The sequence below is a fragment of the Rhopalosiphum padi genome, chromosome 3 (genome assembly GCF_020882245.1).
Source record: "Rhopalosiphum padi isolate XX-2018 chromosome 3, ASM2088224v1, whole genome shotgun sequence".
Classification (NCBI taxonomy): domain Eukaryota; kingdom Metazoa; phylum Arthropoda; class Insecta; order Hemiptera; family Aphididae; genus Rhopalosiphum; species Rhopalosiphum padi.
The window spans coordinates 57,056,328-57,079,077 of NC_083599.1; the positions used below are offsets into that span (position 1 = coordinate 57,056,328).

The 22,750-nt window shown below is 28.2% G+C and overlaps 2 protein-coding genes across 2 annotated transcripts; both read left to right on the forward strand.

The window, feature by feature from the left end:
• Nucleotides 1-1,661: 1,661 nt before the first annotated feature.
• On the forward strand, nt 1,662-6,320 carry LOC132924459 (uncharacterized). The gene is made up of 3 exons (XM_060988791.1): nt 1,662-1,841; nt 4,959-5,156; nt 5,820-6,320. Exons 1-3 carry the CDS (start codon nt 1,662-1,664, stop codon nt 5,955-5,957), a joined length of 516 nt encoding a protein of 171 aa, XP_060844774.1. The 3' UTR covers nt 5,958-6,320.
• Nucleotides 3,438-21,716, forward strand: LOC132924458 (uncharacterized). Its single transcript, XM_060988790.1, has 19 exons — nt 3,438-3,765; nt 8,859-8,948; nt 10,010-10,387; nt 10,483-10,637; nt 10,718-10,885; nt 11,101-11,273; nt 11,356-11,592; nt 11,718-11,795; nt 11,907-12,072; nt 12,147-12,232; nt 12,298-12,405; nt 12,506-12,631; nt 12,709-12,915; nt 13,222-13,330; nt 13,465-13,650; nt 14,963-18,003; nt 19,177-19,367; nt 19,855-19,969; nt 21,044-21,716. Exons 2-19 carry the CDS (start codon nt 8,875-8,877, stop codon nt 21,269-21,271), a joined length of 5,826 nt encoding a protein of 1,941 aa, XP_060844773.1. The 5' UTR covers nt 3,438-3,765; nt 8,859-8,874; the 3' UTR covers nt 21,272-21,716.
• The last annotated feature ends 1,034 nt before the right edge of the window (nt 21,717-22,750 follow it).

Sequence of the window (22,750 nt, forward strand, 5' to 3'; positions counted from 1 at the left end):
TTTGCTATAATGCCAGTGTGTCTAGTAAAACAAAATTGTATACATTTAAAACTAAATGGAAATCTGGATAATACGATATATAAAAAAAATTTCTATGGTAACTAGAATGTAATCGCATTATCTAAAATTTGTAATATTTTGTGTATATCGTCATTACGCGTCATTTGACTTTTGCTGTATATGTTTTTGTAATAAATGTCAGGACTTTGAAGTGCAGCACAATCATTTCAGTTAAGTTTCGTAAGTGCATATCCATTTTATCTGTGTGTGACCGATTAAACATTTAACTTAAACTATCCTAACCAAACATCGATTCCAGTAGCGGATTTGTTTTTTCCTTAGGGGTGGGGTAGGGGGGCAATATCCTTTTGGTCCAAAAATATAATCTGAACTTCTATACAGATTTGTAAAAGAAATAAGGCCTTATTGCCTTCTCCCTAAACGCCGCGCCTGATCGATTCAAACATCGATTTATTTTCAATAGAATTGTTAGAAAATGCCTCGTATAATAACTATAACGGGTCGGAAAAAGAGAGTGAAGGACAAAGATGATCGTTATTTGCATCGTAGCTAGAATTGTAAATTAAAATTATCATACTTTTAGAGCTGCATTTAAATGTGCACTAAATATAATTCTAAGAAATGTTGATAATTTAGAATTTATGATTGTGGTCTAATGAATTCAACTTGTACATTTGCAATGCTAAATATTATTTTTTTTTATTTTAAATTTTAATTCAAACACGAAACAAAAACAAAATATACCGATGTCAAATGCTAATTTTAATTGTACAAATAAATCACAAAACTGAAATAATATAGTTTTTCTATAATTTCGACAACTAGACGATACTAAATAATAAATCGTTATACATTTATTCATTTATACATAATAGTATAATACGATTAGATGTTTGAATTATTTGATATTGGCTATTTTTACTTACAACTATATTTTATCATGTGTAATCTCTGATGAAACATCGTAGTATTTTATATATTTTATTTTACCATAATTAAAATAATTTATAAGAAATTGAAAATGTTTGACATGTCTATATGCCAATAACTAGGAAAATATAATTATATACTAATCATAAGTCAGTTTTAATAAGAGAGAAAAATATATTAAAAATTTAGTAATGTAATAAACATAGATAGGTGGATTATACATGGATATTATATAAGTAAATGAATTCATTTGTAGTATGTTTTATAATAAAAATAGTTAAAATAATAATATAAAAAAATTAAACACATGCCTAATATTTTAAAATATTGGAAAATTAAAAACATCTTTCCTGCATAATTTTAGTATGTAGCGTTTGTGTCTTGTGTGTTGTGACATACAATTTAAAGTAAAGTATTTAAACATCTTAGTTATCGGCCTATCGATAGGTAGTGATTGTAATGTTTATAATAATATACCGAACCACTGAGGTTATTAATTAGTTATAATTTATAACTTATTGGTAAACTACATAGATATTAATAATTCATAATCGATACATTTCAAAATTTCAAAATATAATTAATTTTAATGAAAAAAGTTGTAAAGTATGTAAATAACAAAGTATTTAATTATTACACTTATTATACTATTTTATACTATATTATTAATGTATTTAAATTAATATTAACAGTCAAACAAATATACAATTATGTCATCAAACAATAAATTAGATGATGTGGTTTTAAAATCAAGATTGGCTCGTTTTGGCATAAATAATCCAATTACAAATACAACTAGAAATGTTCTGCTTAAGAAACTCATTCAATTAGAAATGGATACTTTAGACAAACGTAACAATCAATTGAATACATTTGTTCGTGAATCGATGGTAAATATATTTCAAAACAAATTACTATTATATAAAATAAAATATTATTAATTTCAAAACAAATTATTTAAATATTTTAATTTACTATTATATAAAATGGAATATATAATAATATGTGTGTGTGAATACGACTTGATAGTTTTAAAGAAGACGATAGACGGAATGAAAATGCATTAAAAAATTGTTGAAATAACTTAATTATGCTACAAGTATTGATATCCTATGTGCAAGGGCTATTATGCACCATCTTTGAGATTAAGATTTCTGATGAAAATATATATTATGTATTGCGTAATGTGTGTATAGTAAATAATATACATAGACCTTATATTAATAGATATTTCCATTTATACACTCAGATTAGTCATAGATGGAGGCCACTCTTCACGTTAATTTGTGATTGTACTATAATATTGTAGTGTATTACTAAAGTACCTATTTGTATTTAATTAATTGGCTTATGACTTTGGTTAAAAATGAATGATTAGGCTTTTATAAAAAATGTTATTTTTTATATACCGTTTGTATCTAGTGACGTACAACTGTTGACATATTAGCTATCTAATTATTAAAATTTATATAATGTACCACCAGGTTATTTATTTATAATTTTTTGGTAAGCTACATACTACATAGACATATATTTAACATAATATTAAAACATTTAAGGATTTTCCTAGAATGTAACGCACGGCAACCATATATACACATTGCGATAACCGGTATCAACTATCAACCATATTATAATCTACTTAATAGTTTCCCTTAAATTTAGCGTACCGCAGCTAAACATGCGCTGCTTTTCTATAGTTGCAAGTTGAAGTCCTACATGTTCAAATTTTCAAAGTTAAATCATTTGTTGATTATATAACTACCGATTTTCATTAACTTATAATACATTTTTAATAAATTTAAAAACATTTTTCTTATACCTAGCCACTTAAGTACTTTATTTTCGAAATGTTGGAAGGTGCGACGATGTGTATTAAAACCCGATTTCCGATTAAGTAATTTTTTTTACAGAATGTTAATTCATTATTTTATTTTATTTTACGACATGAACAAGTAGTAGTTGGTAGGCATCTATCGATAGGATTCATCATTAAACCATACTCTAGTTATTTAAATAGGTTTTTTTAGATTTTAGACATTTTTCGAAATGGATACATAGTTTGAATCATACATGACTTACGTGAATCATAGTTTCGTTTACCATATTCAAGATTCGAGTAGGTGTATCTCTGTTTTGTATCGCTGGTGGATGTTATGCAATCGATTTCAATGACACAACCCGAACGGGTTTTAGTATTTTACTGGGAAAATTTTTTTATTATTGAATCGATGCGGTTCTATTCTGTGGTCGAATCATAGAACACTGGGCACGTTTTCTCGGGGATACCGAGAGCGGCGAGAGCAAACGGTTTACTAAAAATCGTTTTGACGATTAACAAACTTCATATCACGGTCTTATAATAATATAAGACCGTGCTTCATAATATTAAATTAATAAAATGTCGTATTAACAGTATTAGTAAACAGTCAACCGTTTGCTTTCGTCACCGCCTCAAAAATTCGCTTATAGTATGATAACTGATAAGAAATATTTGTTTGGAGGAAGGATAGGACAGGACGGTGTTATCTTTCATATTTGAACCATTCGTCGTAGTATAATCGGATAAATGTTTGAAAATGCGTTCGTGAATTCGTGATAACAAAAGAGTTATAAAATTAATTTTTTGATTTTTACTTTTAAGTTTTAAGTTTATTCATTGTTGTCACATAATCGAATTGCATACAAATGTATAATAGATAGTTAAAATTCTAATTGTGTACAATTACGGCATACCAGTATTTTATTCATAACTCCAGTTCGTTTTGCACTACGTTGTATTGAATGTAATGTGACAGTATCGCTCTTTTGACAGTAAGTTACTTTGATTTGAAAATTGTAATTGCATGCTTGCTATTTAAACGTTTCGCCACTCAATACCGATTTCAATGAAATCATGATATGTTATAATTATGTGTCAGTAATACATCCAACAATATTTTGATTGCAAGTTCACAACGTTTATGAATTGTTGTTTGAATATCTAAATTTAATGGAATCATAAAATAATGTAATAGTGTCCGGTATAAGCATTTGTATATTTTTTTAATAATCTGATTATTGACGTATCTGTACTTTATACTTCATACATACAACAGAATAATTCTTCTAAGTGCAATACAATATCCTGGTCCCTTGATGGTGATTTATAATTTAATGGAGATTAATATTTTGATTTTTATGTTAACATGTTGATACAGAGGTGTTTTGATACAAATATGTAGGGTGACTATTTGATAGGTGTAGTATAAAAATTGTATGGCATTATCTCTTTTATAGAGCACTCTTTCAACAAATTTTTAATAGGGGACCTTTTTGTCTATGTTTTGAGGATAGTAGGATTGTTGATTCCATATAATTAGATGTGCTTAAAAGTGAAAACCTGAAAACGAAACAAATACAAATAAACAAAGTTTTCATATAATAAGTGTTGAGTGTAAATGTATAATTTAAAATTGTCAGCAATAAGTATGAGATATGTAATATTGGTATATTTTACTGTGTAATAATTAGAAACCTTGAAAACCATTATCTTTTCCAACAAATATTTCATCTAAAAGGTTACCATTATCTTCATAATATCTTTAAAAATATAAAAATTATTTGTAATTTTAAAATGTTGAAGGTTTTTTTTTAGAGAATCCAAAATTGTTTATCCAGTGTATTTTATTTTAAATATGGTCACCCTACAATTTTTTAGTTTATTATTTTTTTTAACTAATATGTGGTTTACATGAGATTAAGTGTTAAGTGAACAATTATTACAAATTGTTCAATTTAATTTGGTTTGTAATAAATATGAGTTTTTTGTATTTTTCCACTATAAAACTATAGTGTAATTTATATCCTTGGAAATAAGTGTTCATCATCAGAAATTTTTTTATATTTTGATAAATGCAAAAAATATAATTAATTTTAATGAAAAAAGTTATGTAAGTAACTAAATATTTAATTATTACTACAGTTACTATTATATATAATTAATCCATTTATATTAATAATTACAGTTAAACAAACATACAATTATGTCATCAAGCAATACATTATATGATGCAGATTTAAAATCTAGATTGGCTCGCTTTGGCATAAATATTCCAGTTACAAATACAACTAGAAATGTTTTGTATAAGAAACTCTTAAAATTAGAAATGGATTCTCAAAACAAACATAACAATCAATTGAATACATTTGACCATGATTCGATGGTAAATACATTTCAAAATAAATTACTATTATATAAAATAAAATATTTACAGTGGATTCCGCTTAATGTGGGCACGTTAGGACCAGCTCTGTTTGCCCACATTAAGCGAATGCCCATATTAACCGTTGTCCACATTAGGCGGAATCCACTGCATATACATTATACAAAGTGCGGCATAAATCGGTTCCCGCTGTTAATAATAATAATAATAATAATAATAATAACAGTTTTTCGATAACAAGACAGCGGGAACCGACTTATGCCACACTCTGTATATTAGATCAGCGGTTCTCAAATTATTTTCATTGTGACCTTAAGATTTAAATATTATCTTAAGGTGACTCAGTCATACTTGCTTACCAATGCAAGTAAAAAATAAAAAAATACTATTCTTTTAGAATATAAAGGACATTTTTTTTTTTAAATGCCATCGATATGCAATACATTTTGAATTTTGTAAAAATATGCAAGAACTATTAAATATACAGTATAGTTAGGTTTAACATAAAATAGCTAAAAACCTTGAAAGATAGCTGAAAGTGTCTTGTAAGTTATTAATGATATTTTAATTAATTTAAAATTAATTTTAATATTGGAAATTTAAGAATGTTGTTAATCATAACTAATATTCTGTTCAATATTATGTAAAATGTATTGTTTATAGGACACTACAACAAATGATTTGAACGAGTATGAAATCCGTGATGGAATCTCCAAGTATGGAATAAAGTCAGTCCCATTGACCGATTCTACTCGTCCTCTAATAAGCACTATTATTAGAAAAAAAAATGAACATTCTTAAGATACCTTATTTGCTAATTCCATACATTTTAATTTTAAAGCTAAGCATACTGTTATAATAACTTAATAAATATATTTAAATTACATCAAAATATTTTAATTTGTTACTATGAATATAAATTGGAATGTAACATAGCATTAGTACAAATATGTATTTATGTATAATAAAATGTTATATTATGTGTACCTACGTCCTACATTTACAATATTTACTGAAATAAAAAAAATAAAAATTGAGAATGATTTTATTCCCTTAAAATTGTTTAATGTACTATCTATTTATATTTTATTTATTAATTTAAAATTAATTGCAAATATTGTTAAATTGTATGGCTGAATCTAGTATTAAAAATATCTGTGTATATTTTTGTTTGATTTATTCATTAGGTAGTAAAAAAACAAATATTTACCTTGTTAATGATCTTTTGTAGCATAACAACAGTTTATTATGAAGTAATCTTTATATAATATTTATAAATATTATAACAGTTATAAATGTTATAATATAATCCAGGATTTGGGACATATACCATTTGCATATCCATTATAGATGTAGTAAAACATAGTAGGTTGATATAAAAATAAGACAAATAAGTTTTACAGTACAGAGAATTCAAATACAAAATTGTATTTTGTTTATTTTCGCATTTTTAAAGGTTTTTAATATATTAAGCATATTCAATGATTTTTAACAATTTATGGATAATATGATTGTTCAAAATGTATTAATTAAAATGTTGAACAATTAATTACAAAAATTTGTTTTTAAAAAAAAGTTATATTATTGTCTATTCGTGCTATCTTTCATAAAAATATTGCACATTAACATGATCTATAAATACTCAATAAAAGCAATATTAAAACGTTAAAAAACAATGCAGTTATCGGTTGGATAATCCTAATAGGAGAGATTTTTGATTGAAAATGTATGAAAACATCTAATAGTCCAATGCAATTTCAAATGTTAACATTTTATTAACAACAACATATGTATATTAGAACATTGAAAAACCAATTTTTAATAAATTTGATTTATAAATTTATAATAATCATAATACTAAAATGCCCAATAATAATAACATTTTTTTTTTTTATATTTAATAAATCCTTTTTTTGGTTTTTTTTGTTATACATGTATATTTAAGTACATCTTAGTATTTTTTACTTTAAAATACTAACATAATACATATAATAAATTTATTTTATTTTTCATGTTCATACATTTACATTTTTGGATAGTGATTGCTTCAAATATTTTTAGATTTTACATGATATTGTTGTCATGATAAAATTATTTTGTTAAAATATCATTTGTATGTGACATCACATCATAAATAATAAACACATAAATATTTCATAGTTGTATTACATGTATTCCAATATAGAATTTTAAATATTTATTTCTTTATAAATTCATTATCATTACGATTTTAACAATTTAATTTTACATTATTATTTCTTACTTTAAAATCTGATAATTTATAAAAAAATATTTAGTTCAGTAAATAATTAAATGGTTTTAATTATACATAAGTAATATACTATATTTTTAAACAGTTTTTTTTCTATGTATATTTTGGGGGTTTTTCATACGTAAAAAGGGCACATTTAATTATTAATTCATGTTTGGTAATTTTTAATTGTCTTATACTATGCACCTAAACAATATATGACATTATCTAAGAAATTATATTAATTTGGATATAGCATGGCTAAATTTAACAAACCATTATTTATATTGCATTCAATTCTGATTTTTGATTGAATTTTAAATAATGTAAGAAAAATAAATTTAAAAATATTAATATTTTTGAATAATTTATACATTTAATACAGATGTTAAAATTTGAACTTTGAAAATCATAATCCAATGGATGACAAGCTGTTAAAAGTTTCTTTCAAGTAAAAAATAATTATCGGAAACTTTTAATCTCATGAAGTGTGAAAATTTTTATTTAAAATAATTGTGTTGAAACCACTTTAATAATTCAACAAAATTAATTGAAAGCTTATTTTAGTATTTTTATTTGAAGCTTATACAACATTAGTATTATAGACAATTTCTGTCAGTGGGTGGGCATAAATGGATATTAATTATAATATTTGGGGAAAATGTATTAAATGTTATAATTAGATTTATATCTATGATAGTATATTGTTAAAAAATTAATAATTAATACATTTCTTTAAATTATTTAAGTTAAACTTGTATAATATTACTTTAAGAAAGCTACATAATTTACATTTACATACAAGGGATCACCCTCTCTGTTTTGCTTCTCTATAACTTTTTTGGCAAAGTAAAGGTATTATAATTGTATGCAATATCTTTTTATGCATGATTTTAACTGATAAGTTATATAATTATATTGAATAAACATTTTTAAAATGTTTTATTTTATTAATTCATAAATATTTATCCGTGTGAAAGTTATCTAAGTCAGTGGTCTTCAACCTTTTTGGACTTGCGACACACTTTTTTAGTCAAATTTTTCGCGACTAACATAAGCTTTGTAAAACAGCAAAAATTGCTTAATGCTTTGCAGTAGTACTATTAAAACTGAATACAACACAACATTTTTTAAACTCTTTTCATTTATTAATTTTCTAAGTTTAATAATTAAAAAAATATTTTTTTACCTTATACAGTTTTATAAATTTAATTTTTATTTTAAGAAGAAGACTTATCAGGACCCAACATTAAAGCTTACGCAATCCAAAAATTGGTCGCGATCCACCGGTCGAAGACCACTGATCTAAGTTATACTCTTATGAATGAAAAAAAAAAATTTATTATTTTCAACATAACTTCATCATATTATTTTATGGATTTGTAATTTAATTTATCTTAATTTTTAAAAACAATAATTATAACTAAAAATTATGTTATGTTTTTTTGCAGGTTACTGAATATTGATATGACTGATACGAATGACCAATTTTTAGTTGAAGATGATGAAATATTAGCTTCTATATTAGAAGAAAGTTTAAGGTAAATTTAAAAAAAAATACTAATTATAAATGTTAGATTGAAAAATTAGATAATTTATCATTGTATTGTTTATTTATTAGGATCTATTTTGTTTAGCAATGTTTTGCATATTTAATTATTATGTATATCAAGTATATTATATACATAAAGTATATTGTATACTTGAATTGCATGAATGATATTATCAGAGTACTCACTGCTATGTGGTTAGTAGGTGTCAAATAATAATTGTGTAGATTATTGTAATGAATTTATAAATATGTCAAATTTTAATCAAGTAATTTTTTACAAAAATAAATTCTGAGTGGTGTGCCAACTTCTATTTCTAAGGATATTTTATAACTTTATTATTTTATTATAAATTTATTTTGCTATTGGTAGGTAGTTTTTTTTCCAAAAATAAATATCTTAGTATATTATGTCATTATTGTTATTAATTTAAGTTAAAACAGAATAGATGTTTCTTGTTAGAATGGTCTTAATAAGATTATGATATAAATAGCTTAAAACTAATCTAAAATGTTGAACAATTTATTGTGTATATAAAACATCAATATAATATGTAATAGCATAAAGTGTTAAGCTCTAATAAATTGCTTTGATTGATATTTCTTTGAATTTCAAAAAAATTGTTAATCATTATTTGACCTTAAAAATCAAATATTCTATGTTTTTGTATTACTATTTCAAGATTTAGGTATTAAAATAAAAAAATTGATGCATGATTAACTTAAAAATAATTTTAAATGTTTGAGATATTGACTGCTTTGATCGAGATTTAAAATTTTGTTGTTATAATGATATAATCATGACAAGAAAATTCTAGTATAAGTATTTGTAAAAATTTGAAGCATATACAATTATTTATTTTTTAATTAGAACAACCAAACAATATCAATTTTCATTAATTTTTCCCAACTATTTTGAAAGGTACTAGGAAGCTTTTATCTTAAACTTACCAAAATACCAATTATAGATAAAATTTGCTACTATAACACTGATATAAAAATAAATAAACAATTTTATTTCTTCATTAATATTAACAAATATTTGTCTTATAGACATTACAATGAAGTGGAAGTACCGTTACGGTCTATTACTTTGAAAGAATTATCATCTACACGACCTAAACAGTCTATTGATGTGAACAAAGTACTTCCTACACAAACTATTGTCGAGGATGAAGTACCACAACAGTCTATTGGTACAAATTCTGTACCTAAATTAAGTAATGTTGCATCACCAGTAGTAATAGACTTGTGCGAATCACCTAAAAAATGTGCTGTTGTCCAAAGCAGATTATCACATTTTTTTACAAAACCTAAAAGTGTTAAAATATGTGATGAAAAAATTAATAGTGAATTAGAAAATCAAACTGAAAAATTATCTATAGAAGTAAATTCATCGCCAGTACAGAATAATGTCAGCATTATTAGTTCGTGAGTAATTAAAAAACATATATGCATTTTACTTAATCGTTTTAAATTTATATTGTTATAAAAATATTATTGTATATGCTTGATTTATTCTCTAGACCAGCGATTTTCTATAAAGAACCGGATGCAGATGGTTTTCATTTATCTTCTGGTTCACATTATGTGTACCCCTCAAATTTTCCAGTCAGAGAATATCAAATGACAATCATCAAAACAGCTTTATTTCATAATACTCTAGTCAGCTTGCCTACAGGTATTATTTTGTATAATATATTGGATTATTTAGTGGATTATTAAATTACTGACATTAAATTTTTTCCAATATCATTATAGGCATGGGGAAAACATTTATAGCTGCTGTGGTCATGTACAACTTTTACCGATGGTATCCAATGGGTAAAATAATATTTATGGCACCAACAAGACCATTAGTTGCCCAACAAATTGAAGCATGTCACTCGATAATGGGTATTCCTAGGGACATGACATTTGAAATGACTGGTAAGCTGTGATTAATTCAGAATATTTTATTATTAACTTTTAAAATTAACTTTTTTATGTGATCAAAACATTTTTAAGAATTTTTAGAGATAATTTATTTTAGTTATTTGTAATATTATTCACATAACTCAAAACTCATTTCACGCATTTAACGATTTATATTAATTTTTTTATGAAAATAATAAAATATTTAATAATATTTAATTAAATTCTAGGTAATATCCCACCCGAACAAAGATATTTAGCTTGGAATAAATACAGAGTATTTTTTCTTACACCTCAAGTTCTAGCTAATGATTTAAGCCTTAATAAATGTCCATCAGATACATTTAGATGTATTATTGTTGACGAAGCACATCGAGCTACCAAAGATTATGCTTATGTTCAGGTTATTATACCATATAAATTATAAATAAATAATTATACAATTTTGAAAAATATTAATTTGATTATTGTTTTGTATACTGCAGGTCTTAAAGCATTTAGCCAAAGAAAACCGAGTAATTAGAATTGTTGGGTTATCAGCTACTCCTGGAACTAATATAGATGCAGTCACTGAGGTGATTCAAAATTTAAACATATCAAGATTAGAGTTCAGAACTGACGAATCTCCTGATGTAGCAAAATATACAAATAAAAAGGATGTTGAATGCATACCAGTGAAACTTACAAATACTATTTTGGAGATACGCAACCAATTTTTAAAGGTTAGTGTTGTCACTCATCTTATTATAATATTACTCTTTAGTCTTTACTCATAAAAATATGTTACTGTTAATAAAATTAACAAAAAAAAATTTTTAAAAAATTATTTTTGTAAAACTTATTTCAGGTTTATGATAAACACTTAAGACGATTAAAACAGTATCATGCCCTCAATGGGAATGTTGCTAATCTAACAAAATTTCAAGTGAGTACAGTTTTATTGATATCATTGGAATATCAAAATTAAAAAATGTTTAATAGTTAAGGTTGCATTTTAAATCATTTTTTAGTTTATGTAAGTTTTTATTTTTTTCAGATACTTGGTGCCAAACAAAAATTTTTAACCAGTAATATTGCTCGTGATATGCCAAAATCTCTTGTTGGATGTTTAATAAATGATTTTACTATTTGCATGTCACTGGCATATGCTTTAGAGTTGTTGACTATTTATGGTGTTAAAGTATTTTATTTACAATCATTAGGTAATTCAAGCATTAGATGGTATATAATATGTTATAAACTTAGAATCATATGTTTGTTTTTGTTTTTTATTTAGAAATCAAGGAAAATCATAAATGCTTATCAAACGATGCGGATTTTCAAAATCTTTTGCATAGTATTAACAACGAATTGAATTCTCAGGTAATTAATTTATAATAATTAATTTTTATTTCTTCGATTGTTTTTCAATTTTAATTTTTTTATAGGACTTGACTTGGAGTCATCCCAAACTGTTAGAGTTGAAAAAAATTGTTCGAAACTATTTTGGCAATACAAATGTAGAAGCTAGTAGTAAGATAATAATATTCTGCCAGGTATAGTATTTAAATTTTAAATTTATTTTACAGTAGTCATTTTATATAATAATATTATTGTGTTGCTTATTAAAATACATTTTAATTGTTATGTTTATAGTATCGGTTGGTTGTAGTAGAAGTGTTTGAACTTTTAAAAACATTTGGTTCATCTGTGAAACCAGTCATGTTTGTTGGGCAATCTCTTAAGGAAAAAGGGGGTCTACCACAAAAAAAACAATTGGAGGTAAATATGAATAAAATATTATGTTACTAATTATAGTCATTGTATAATATGTTGCTTATTCAAATTTTTTGGAATAGGTGATGAGCCGATTTAAAAGTGGAGATTTCAATGTATTAATTGCTACAAGTGTAGCTGAAGAAGGTCTAGATATTGGGGAAGTCGACCTGATTATTTGTTTGGAGGCTAACAAATCTCCAATTAAATTTGTACAAAGACTTGGCCGAACTGGACGTAAAAGATCAGGCAAATGTATTACTTTACTGACTGAAGGAAAAGAACAAATCGTAAATATTTTGTATAATATTATGTTCATTAATACATTTATGTATCTATCAATAAAATTATGTTATCAATTTGCTTTATGTACGGAAAAGCATATAAAATAAAATTAATAGATTTTGGAAATCAATAGTATTTTACCTTTAGCTTTTGATAAAAAATATAGAAAATACTTTTGCATAAATTTAAAATAATAATTTTATTGATTATTATTATAACAAGTATAACCACCTCTACAACCTTATGATTAAACTGTACTGAAGAATAATTTAAATAATTTTTAAATAAATATATTTTATTTTTATGTTTAGAAATACAATTCTAGTGTTTCTTCTAGCAAAACACTCGTAATCAAAATGTTGAAAAGTAAAGTAATACTTTCAAAGTTGGCTCCTGCAGGACCGAGATTGGTGCCAAAACGTGAGTGTCTTGTATTTTAAATAATAAATATATGAAAAATGTATTAACATGAATAATGTTAATCGTTTGTAATTAATTACCAACATTCTGTGGCATATTGAACTAAAAAATTAAAAAAATGTTATGTTAATTAGATATCCATCCAAAATGTTTAATGATTCACGTAAAAAAACCAGAAGAGTTGTTTCCAGAAAAGAAAAAACTTAAAGGCAAAAAAAAAGGAGTTGAAAATATTATGCGATATGTAGAACCTAATGATGGTCAAAATGAAGTAGATGAAGACGGAGAAGACGGACTCAATATTTTCCAAAATAACATAGGTATAATTTTTGTAGAGTACAACATTACTCATCAATTTTTTTTTTTTAAATTATAATTATTTTTTGAATATAATGGTTATAAGTAATAGAATAATTTTGGGATTATTTTATAATAGTTTACTTACACAAATAGTATGATGATAATTATAGTAGCAACTACTATTTCTTTTCAACATCTCGTTTTACAAAAGTAATAGCTAGAAATTTATATTATATTATTATCTAGGCATAACAACTCTCCTTTCTGGGAGGCAAAAATTCAATGAACTAAGGTGGAATGTAAATGAGGATTCTTTTGGGATCATGTTATATTTTATCTGAGTGCCACTGTTTGGCAATAATCTATTTTGTAAATAAATGTAAAAACAATAATATTTTTATCTATACACATTTTTTTTTTTATTGAGATATTTGACTTGTTTTTCTCTACTTTTTGTTGTGAGTCAGACACTTGACACATTTCACTGACACTTGACAGAATTAAATTTCATTCAAAGGATATGTATAAACATAATAAAATATATTTTAGTATACACTATTTTTCATTATATTAATATAATAACTGGCTAAACTTAAACTCATTTTCTCAAAATAGTTATTGATGTATTGATACTTTATACATAATATAATGTAGCAAATCCTGGGTATTGTAATGTTATTTAATTTTGACCTTAATTTTGATAGTATTAAACAGCAGGTTTATTTTCTAACAAATAATTTTTATTTCTTTTAATTTGGTTTTATGTTGATATAAAGTATTTAGTGATGTAATAATTAGTAATATTGTATAGTTTGATGCGTTGTTAAACTTTGATGTAACATTTGTTTACCGTCTATTAGCTATGATCCATGATTAGTTTATGTCCATATTCAGATTATATATGTATATTGTCTAAAGTGAATTTTTGTTCATGAACTTATCATTTCAAAATCTACTACTCCGCTCTGTTAATCTAAACTTTAAATACTTATAAGTTATAACCATACATTATTCATCTGAATTTCAGTATTTATGTAATCAAATACTCCAAAAAATATTCTGCATCAGAATATGGAATTTAAAATGTATGCTCTCATTAAAACAAGGAAAAACAAAAAAATTATTACGATAAATATTGTTTGTTTTATTTTAGCTAGAAATTATAAAAGAAAAATATTTGTAAAACGTTAATTGATTTTGAAATAATGATTGATTCGTAATAAAATAAATCACGTGGTATATGTGCTAATATTTTTTATAGCAAAATAAGTCATCGAAAAAAAATATGTATAGATGTATATTATAGATATAAAAATTGAAATTATGTTTCAGATAAACCAAAAAGAAAATCTAAAAAACGAAAAACTGTCGAATTAGATACAATTGATAATGACTGTAGGGAAGTAAGATCGCCCGAAGAAATAAATTCAAACTTAGATTGCGAACACAATTTGAATGATTATAACGATTATAACGCACCCAATATTAACGCGCACGGTGTAACCGATAAGACTTTAGACCGCTTCGTTGATGAGGAAAAACTGTTTAACGAATGGATGCAGTCGTGTGTTCAGACCAATAAAATAGTGATGAACAGCCCGTTTTTGGAACTGTTAAATTTGTTTACTGACCGTGGACAATGTGATACTGAACTTTTCAACAATGAATCGACGAATGACATGTTTATGGAGCATACTGACTTAGTCCAAAGGTCGATTGGTCCATCGATAAGTGAAGAGCGCACGATCCGCGTAAACGATCAGCCAATGAGAAACGTCGATCGTTCGTTCCTATCGAGAGATAATCTACGACTAGGTGGTTCGCAGGTGGCCAGCACATCCGCAGCACGTGATATCAACTACTACACGGAAAATACAGAACTTGAAGACATATTTGACGGACATATTGACCAGTCTAGTGTTATGCGACCTATCGGTATGCGAACGTCCGAAATTTGTAGCAGTAGCCACAAGACGGAAACCGACAAAAACAACTGTTTGGGTGAACTCGATTTCAACGATCTGTACAAAAGTCAACGTGCTAACAGGCACTCCGATGATTTCATGGCGAGGAATACGGATTTCCGTGTAAGGCCGCTTACTGTAGACGACGACAATAGTGATCATTCAGTCGAACTTGTACACTGCGTAGGTGACGACAACTCTTCAGCGGATATCGCGACAAGAACCGTCGCACCAAGCGACGACGAAGATGGAGACGATGAAGTCATGGGAAATCTTGATTTCGAAGAATTATTCAAGAGCCAAAGAGCTGACAGGTTCATCGAAAAGTACAGCGAAGAAATCACCGCTGAAATACCAGAGGTCAATCATTCGGCGGTCGTGCGTAGTGATGATGGCAAAAAAGTCAAGATGGGCCATAAGGGAGAAATAGATTACAGTGTATTGTTCAAGAGCCAAAGATCCAACGGATACATCGAAGACTTCATGGTTAGGGAAACGGAATCCCGTGTTTGTCAGTCAAATGCAGGTGATCACGTTGTACGCCACTTAAATGATGACCATTCAATAGTGGATATCGAAACAAAAACCTTCGTATGTGACGATGACCAAGACGAAGACGACGAAATCATGGGGAATATTGATTTCGAAAAACTGTACAAGAGTAGTCAGAGATCCGACATCTGTACAAAAAAAGAAATCGCTGCCAAACAACAGAATGTCGATCGACCGATCGCTAACGGTGGCCGGAGAAGTCCCATCGTGTGTGGAGGCGCACATAAGGTCGGGATATCTAGTAATCAGTCGATCGGAAAGATAGACTACAGTGTATTGTTCAAGAGCCAAAGATCCAACGGGTACATCGAAGACTATATGATTAGGAACACGGGAGCTCAAGTCCCGAGTGCTGTCGATCGCGATGTAATTTACGTCGACGATCAGGATGAAGACGATGAAGTGATGGGGAACCTTGATTTTGAAAAACTTTTCAAGAGTCAGAGGGCCGCCATGGTTACGGACGGAAGTGATAGAATATCCGCCAAACGACCTTATGTCGAAAACGGTGGGCGGAAGAGTCCCATCGCGTGTGATGACGAGCAAAAGGCGAAAACAGTAGAACGTTCGGGCAAAGTCGACTACAGCGCACTGTTCAAGAGCCAACGGGCTGACGGGTACATCGAAGACTATGCTGAAAAGATTGTAGCAAAAAGAGCCTGTGAAAAGGTCGGCGTGGCGGACCGTTTGCCGGAATCGGATGTCCTGCAGGTCGTCAGCCTCAACGATGACGATGACGACGTTATTTCCATAAAAAGCTCTCCAGAATTTTTCAGTTGCAGACCGCCAAAGAAGGTCGTTCAGACGAAACTGACGGGTCACGTTCGGGCCGATCGTGATGTCGAAATCTTCGACTTGTCGTCGCCGCCACCGAGATCGTTGCGTACCGCGACTGCATCCTCCGTCTGTCGACCGATTTCAGAAGATAGATTTCCGACTGGTGGTGTCAGGTCGGGACCTGTCGGTGGCAATGGTCTGCTTCAGTTGCTCGACGACGACGAGGATGACATGGATTTTATGTCTATCGATTACAACAACGATGTCGATGCTGCTGCAGAAGTTTTCACGCAGAAACATCGAGACGGCGATAGCGATGCAGAAGTTTTCACGCAGAAACATCGGGATGGCGGTGAGACGAAGACGGCGGCCCGACTACCGTTACCGTCCGTCGTTCCGACAGCAAAACCAGCGGTTGAAAATGACGTGAAAAAGCGTGTCGGCCACTCTACACAATCGTACGAAAACAGCATGATGCCGTTCAACATAATGAAGGCTGCACGTCTTGTTGATTTACTTAAGCCGGGCTTGAGCATGAAGAGGAGTACAACTACGGCGGCATCGAAACGATTGGTCGACAACGGGTCAACGTCTACAGCGTTCAAGCGGCAGGTCGATACCGGATCGACGTCTACAGCGTTCAAGCGACAGGTCGATACCGGATCTACGACGCCTGTATTCAAACGAAAGGTCGACAACGGACCGACGACGCCTGTATTCAAACGACAGGCCGACATCGGACAGACGTCGACGGCTTTCAAGCGACAAGTCGACCACGGGTCGATGGCAGCGTTGGCGTTAAAAAGAAAATTCGATAACCACCGAAGCCCAGCCGACGACATGTCGCCCATACATGTCCCAAACGGACCGCGGCGGCGTCCTCAGTTCTCGCAGTCTACTCCCAAAGTTGGACGAGAAACCGCCACGGCTACGACCACAGTCACTACCGCCGCCGATACGGTCAATTCTCTGTTGACGTCTAGCAGTGATTCTGATGCTTTCATCGGCCGCGGCCGCAACGAAAAAACGACCAGCCCACGCCGCCGAGTCAAGAAAAAACGACGACCAAAACCGAAAAAGGTCAGTATTTGTGTTAAACATACTACTATCAGTAATAACATTATTATCCGACTCGCTTCACTGTCCGCACTCGCTAATTTGATATTAATAATAATATATTCGCAGTTTGCTAACACACATTTTTACAAAAAGTTATTTGAGAGGACACCACGCCCGCACGCGTTGTCTTTATCTTAAAAACGTATAACATGGCGTATTTGCATTTAGTTGAAATTAGTTTAGTTAGTTTAAATTGACTTATGATCAAAGTTTTTTTTACGATATCTTAGTTTTTAAGCGAGGAGTATTGAATATTTCCAAATATTAAAATGTAATAATCATTTTTTTTGTTCATCAGTAAGACAGTATAGTAGCAGGAACGTCGCTTTAATTCAAACTAAACTATAGTGATTTTTTCAATTTTTTTTCCGATTTATGTTGATAAAATATTTGTTCAAAAATTTGGAAATAAAATACAAGATTTTACACAGTTTGTTCTTTAAAACATTTTAATATACCTTAAATATAATATATTATCCTTAGAAAAAAATAAGAAATATATGAGAGATTTATAGAGATTTGTTCAACCACGAGTTATTATCCAAAAGTCGATGAAATGGTTTATATTTTTCAGACAGTCCTTAGGATTATGCTTAAATATTATTTTTAGTCCGTAAACGGATTTATCGATTTATAAAATTAATAGTTTATTATTTTAACTTGGCGGGTAACTTAAAAAAAATATTTATTAAATATAGATTATATATTCTATATATATAAATAGAAATTTCCTAATGCTTATCAACTGAACCAAATAGTTTAGGGTTGTATTAATACCTAGTAATAAGTTATTACTTTGTTATTACTAATATCAATATTTACATTAATGTGTGAAATTAATAATTATTAATTAATGATTACGCCTATGACGGTCACAACATTAACTGATAGGTTGTATAAAACAATGTATAAAAAATTTAGGAACTCAAGATGAAATTTTTACTGTACTTGTTATATTCAAAATTTTTTTAATAATAAATAATAATAAAAATATTTTTAACTAAAATCATTTTAATTAAAATAAATTATTATTGCTCTAATTCAATTTTTTCAGTTGAATCGTTGAATTTGGTTAATATTTGTATAATATCATATTATTGATTATTAATTTCGTGTTTATTTAATTTGATGTAGAAACTCTTGTTCATCGACGACGAAGCTGATGTCAGCAATTGCTACGGCGACGGAAACACCCTCAGCACGACTAGCTCTGAAAACGACGATGACGATGATGAACAAAATGAATTTGATTCCAGTTTTATCGATGATGACCACGAAAAGTCCGATCAGAAGAGCATGACCAAACAGTATTTACAATCGGTCAAGTATGTGTTACGCAGGTTCTAATATTTCATATTATTTTAATCCGTTATTGGTGTACGCGCAAATAAAAATAAAATTTAATGCAATTAGTTCTGGGGTTGTAGAAATGGGTTCTAGAATCTAGGCCACTTATACCACTTTGTACGGGCGTAGACCGTTTGGGCAAATCGACCCAAAATGTGGTCTGTTTTTCTCAATACTTTTCAAAATAATCGGAATAAATTAAAAAAATCGGTTTTGTTTTTTGTTGTAATTAAAACATGATTAATTATCTATACTTGAAATTTTTTTTTAGTATTTTGTTTTATGTATAAAGAACAATAATTTTTAGGGACGTAGTTTCGCCCTCCAAATTTGCGCTAGTGGTATTCGGGTTGAATCTTATACATTTTACAACTGCATTGAATAATTTACAGTCGAATTACATACGAAATTCACTTTGTGGGAAATAATAATTGTTGTATAATTAATTTAGAGATTTTTGTTTAGGAGTCAGGCTAATGTCCGAGGAGTTTTCAAGATACCTCAGCTGATGGGACATCATTACAACATCGACGTTTACTCTCAGATGGACGACCGGAATGTGGATAATAATTACGAAGAGGTAACCGTTTAGATTTAGAAGTTTGATTGTTTACGCATATGATTTTATACATATACATAACAAATATGAAATAATCGTAACAAAATTCTGATCAGTTAAAACTATTTGGTTTTATTTGTGTAAAAAGATTTATTTTTCAGTAACAAAAATTGTGTCTGATTTACTTCGCTGTAATTCAAAACATTAATATAATAATCTTTGAAATGTTCACTAATATTATTAATTTTAATATCATATTATTGTTATTATATTATTTATACATTGTAGACGAAATTCGATCACTTTTTGGGGTAAAACCATGTAGTGAATACTTTTCGGTTAACTTCGTGGCGCCTTTTCTCGTGATTTGTGACTATACTTATAGTACGCCACAGTCGTGTATATTTATAATAATAATATCGTTGAGTATAAATTATAGTTCCATAAAAATTGATGAATTTAATGGGCTACTAAATGTAAAATTATTTATCATTATAATATTATTAAAAAAACATTATTATCAAGAACGTTTTACATAGGTATTTCTTTTTACAATTTGCGCACATAAAATAGAAAAAAAAATCGATTAGCATAAATAATATTAATTAAATAAATTATAAATTATTATTTAAATGAAATGTATTGAATTTAGTTTATTGCAGAAAGAGCCTAATATATCATTAATAGTTTCATTTGTATTTATAAGTGTATGATGTCGTTAGTTTAAAATGTATATTTAAAAAGCTTGAAATGTCCCATTCAACAACTATATAAATGATTTAATTATACATTTTATCATTTGGCTATTAACCTCAATATTGAAAAATATCCAAGGGTTGGGTAGCCGAGTGGGCCAGACCGACACCGAGTGCAATAGCTCACTAAATCGATTAAAATACGTTAAACTATACCATATAGTAGTTTAGGCGACCCGGCATAAGTGAAAGAAACAATTAAACTTGGATGGGTTGATGATAATATTGATAATATAATAAAATAATTATTATTCAGCAATAATATAAATATATTGATATAATGGTTGGTTTTTACTTCTTAATCGCGTCATAATCAATGTTCGTTATTGTCAATCGACAGGATTCGTTTTGCGTGGAAGACGCATCAGATTTAAATAACACGTCGTCGACGACCAACACGAGCACGCATCGGACGTCGGACGAACGGCCGTCCAAGCCGCCGCCGTCACGGAAACGAAAACGCATACTAATGTCGCCGCAGAGTACGGACAGCAGCGACAGTTCCGAAGAGCTGCTGCAGTTCCGCCGGAAGCGCGGCAAGGCGAAGACTTCGTTGGACTTTAGTTGACCGCGGTCGGGCTATGGATTTTGGTCCGGTTCGATTCGCCAATCTTTTTATATCTGTTAAATTTTTTTCGCGTATGTTTATTTTCATCAGTAGCGTTTTTTTATTGTACCATCCGCTGTATCCCCTTACAGATACGATACACTTGTCCGCGATATCGTAATATTGTACACTTACGAGTCGTGGGCGCGACTGACCGCGTATCGCTATAGGTTAATTATTTTTTCTCATTTTTGTTTTAGTAATTTAACTGCACATTCCTATTTCCTATATTATACTTATACACCACCATTATACCTATAAAAAATGTTTATTTGTTTTTTTTTTATATACATATTTAATTATTAAATATTTATTTGTGATAATCAACAGAATATTGAAAAACGGATAATACGTGTGACGTTTTGATCAGTTTTAATGTGATAATAAAAATTAACTTTAAAAGTAACGACCAGTTTTTTAGATTTATAGCTAAGCGAGTACCTTATTATGTATATTGGCGTTTACTGTATAACGAAGATACGAGTTTTATGTTTGGGATACGTTTTGAAGCAGACTGATTTGCTATTTGCTTCAATCGACATTCGTTAGACAATAATAAATGTCTTAAAATGTTGTATTCAAGACTTGCAACTCTAGTGACAATTGACCAACAAATAAACAATTTTATAAATCAAAAGAAAAAATATTATCAATTTATAGTTTCAAGAATTGTCAAAATATTAGAGCTTATTAAAATGACATAGAGTGGATACCATTCTTCAAAATTCAAAAGTTTTAAACTATGTTGGAGACTTGGCAAACATAATATTTTTTTAAATACAATTTGATGTGTTTTTATTTATTATGTAAAGCCAAAAATTTTACCAATTCAACCTCTCAGAAAAAAGTTTCACTTCATCACCTATACGTGTACTCAAAACACATTTTTTTTTCAAATAATAATCATTATTTTTTCTGAAAATTATTAAGTAGATAATACAATTTTGTTGTATCTAAATTGAAATTTGAATAAGTAGTTTTTGAGTTATTAAATGTTGTGTTCTAACGATAGGTCCATATACTACATATACTAATATACTAGAAGATATGGGTACTATAATAATTTGGAAATTAAATTAATTATTAATTTATATTAATCTATTAACATTTTATAATTTATAAAAATTTAAAAGTAAATAATAATAATTAACAAAACAAATAAATAATGAAATAATAAACACTAGATAAAATATTACATCTATTTTATAATTTTGTAAAACTATTTTTAAGAACTATATTATGTTTAGTATACGTATTATACATTTGTATAATTCAGAATTTACTCATTCAAATTTTAATTTAGATACATTAATATTTTCTAGAATAAATTATCTGTTTCATAATTTATAATAAAATGGAATGGTTTTAATTTGAAAAAAAAAGATTTTTAAGACACTCTTTCAATAATAAAAGAATAAAAAATATTATTATATAGGTAGT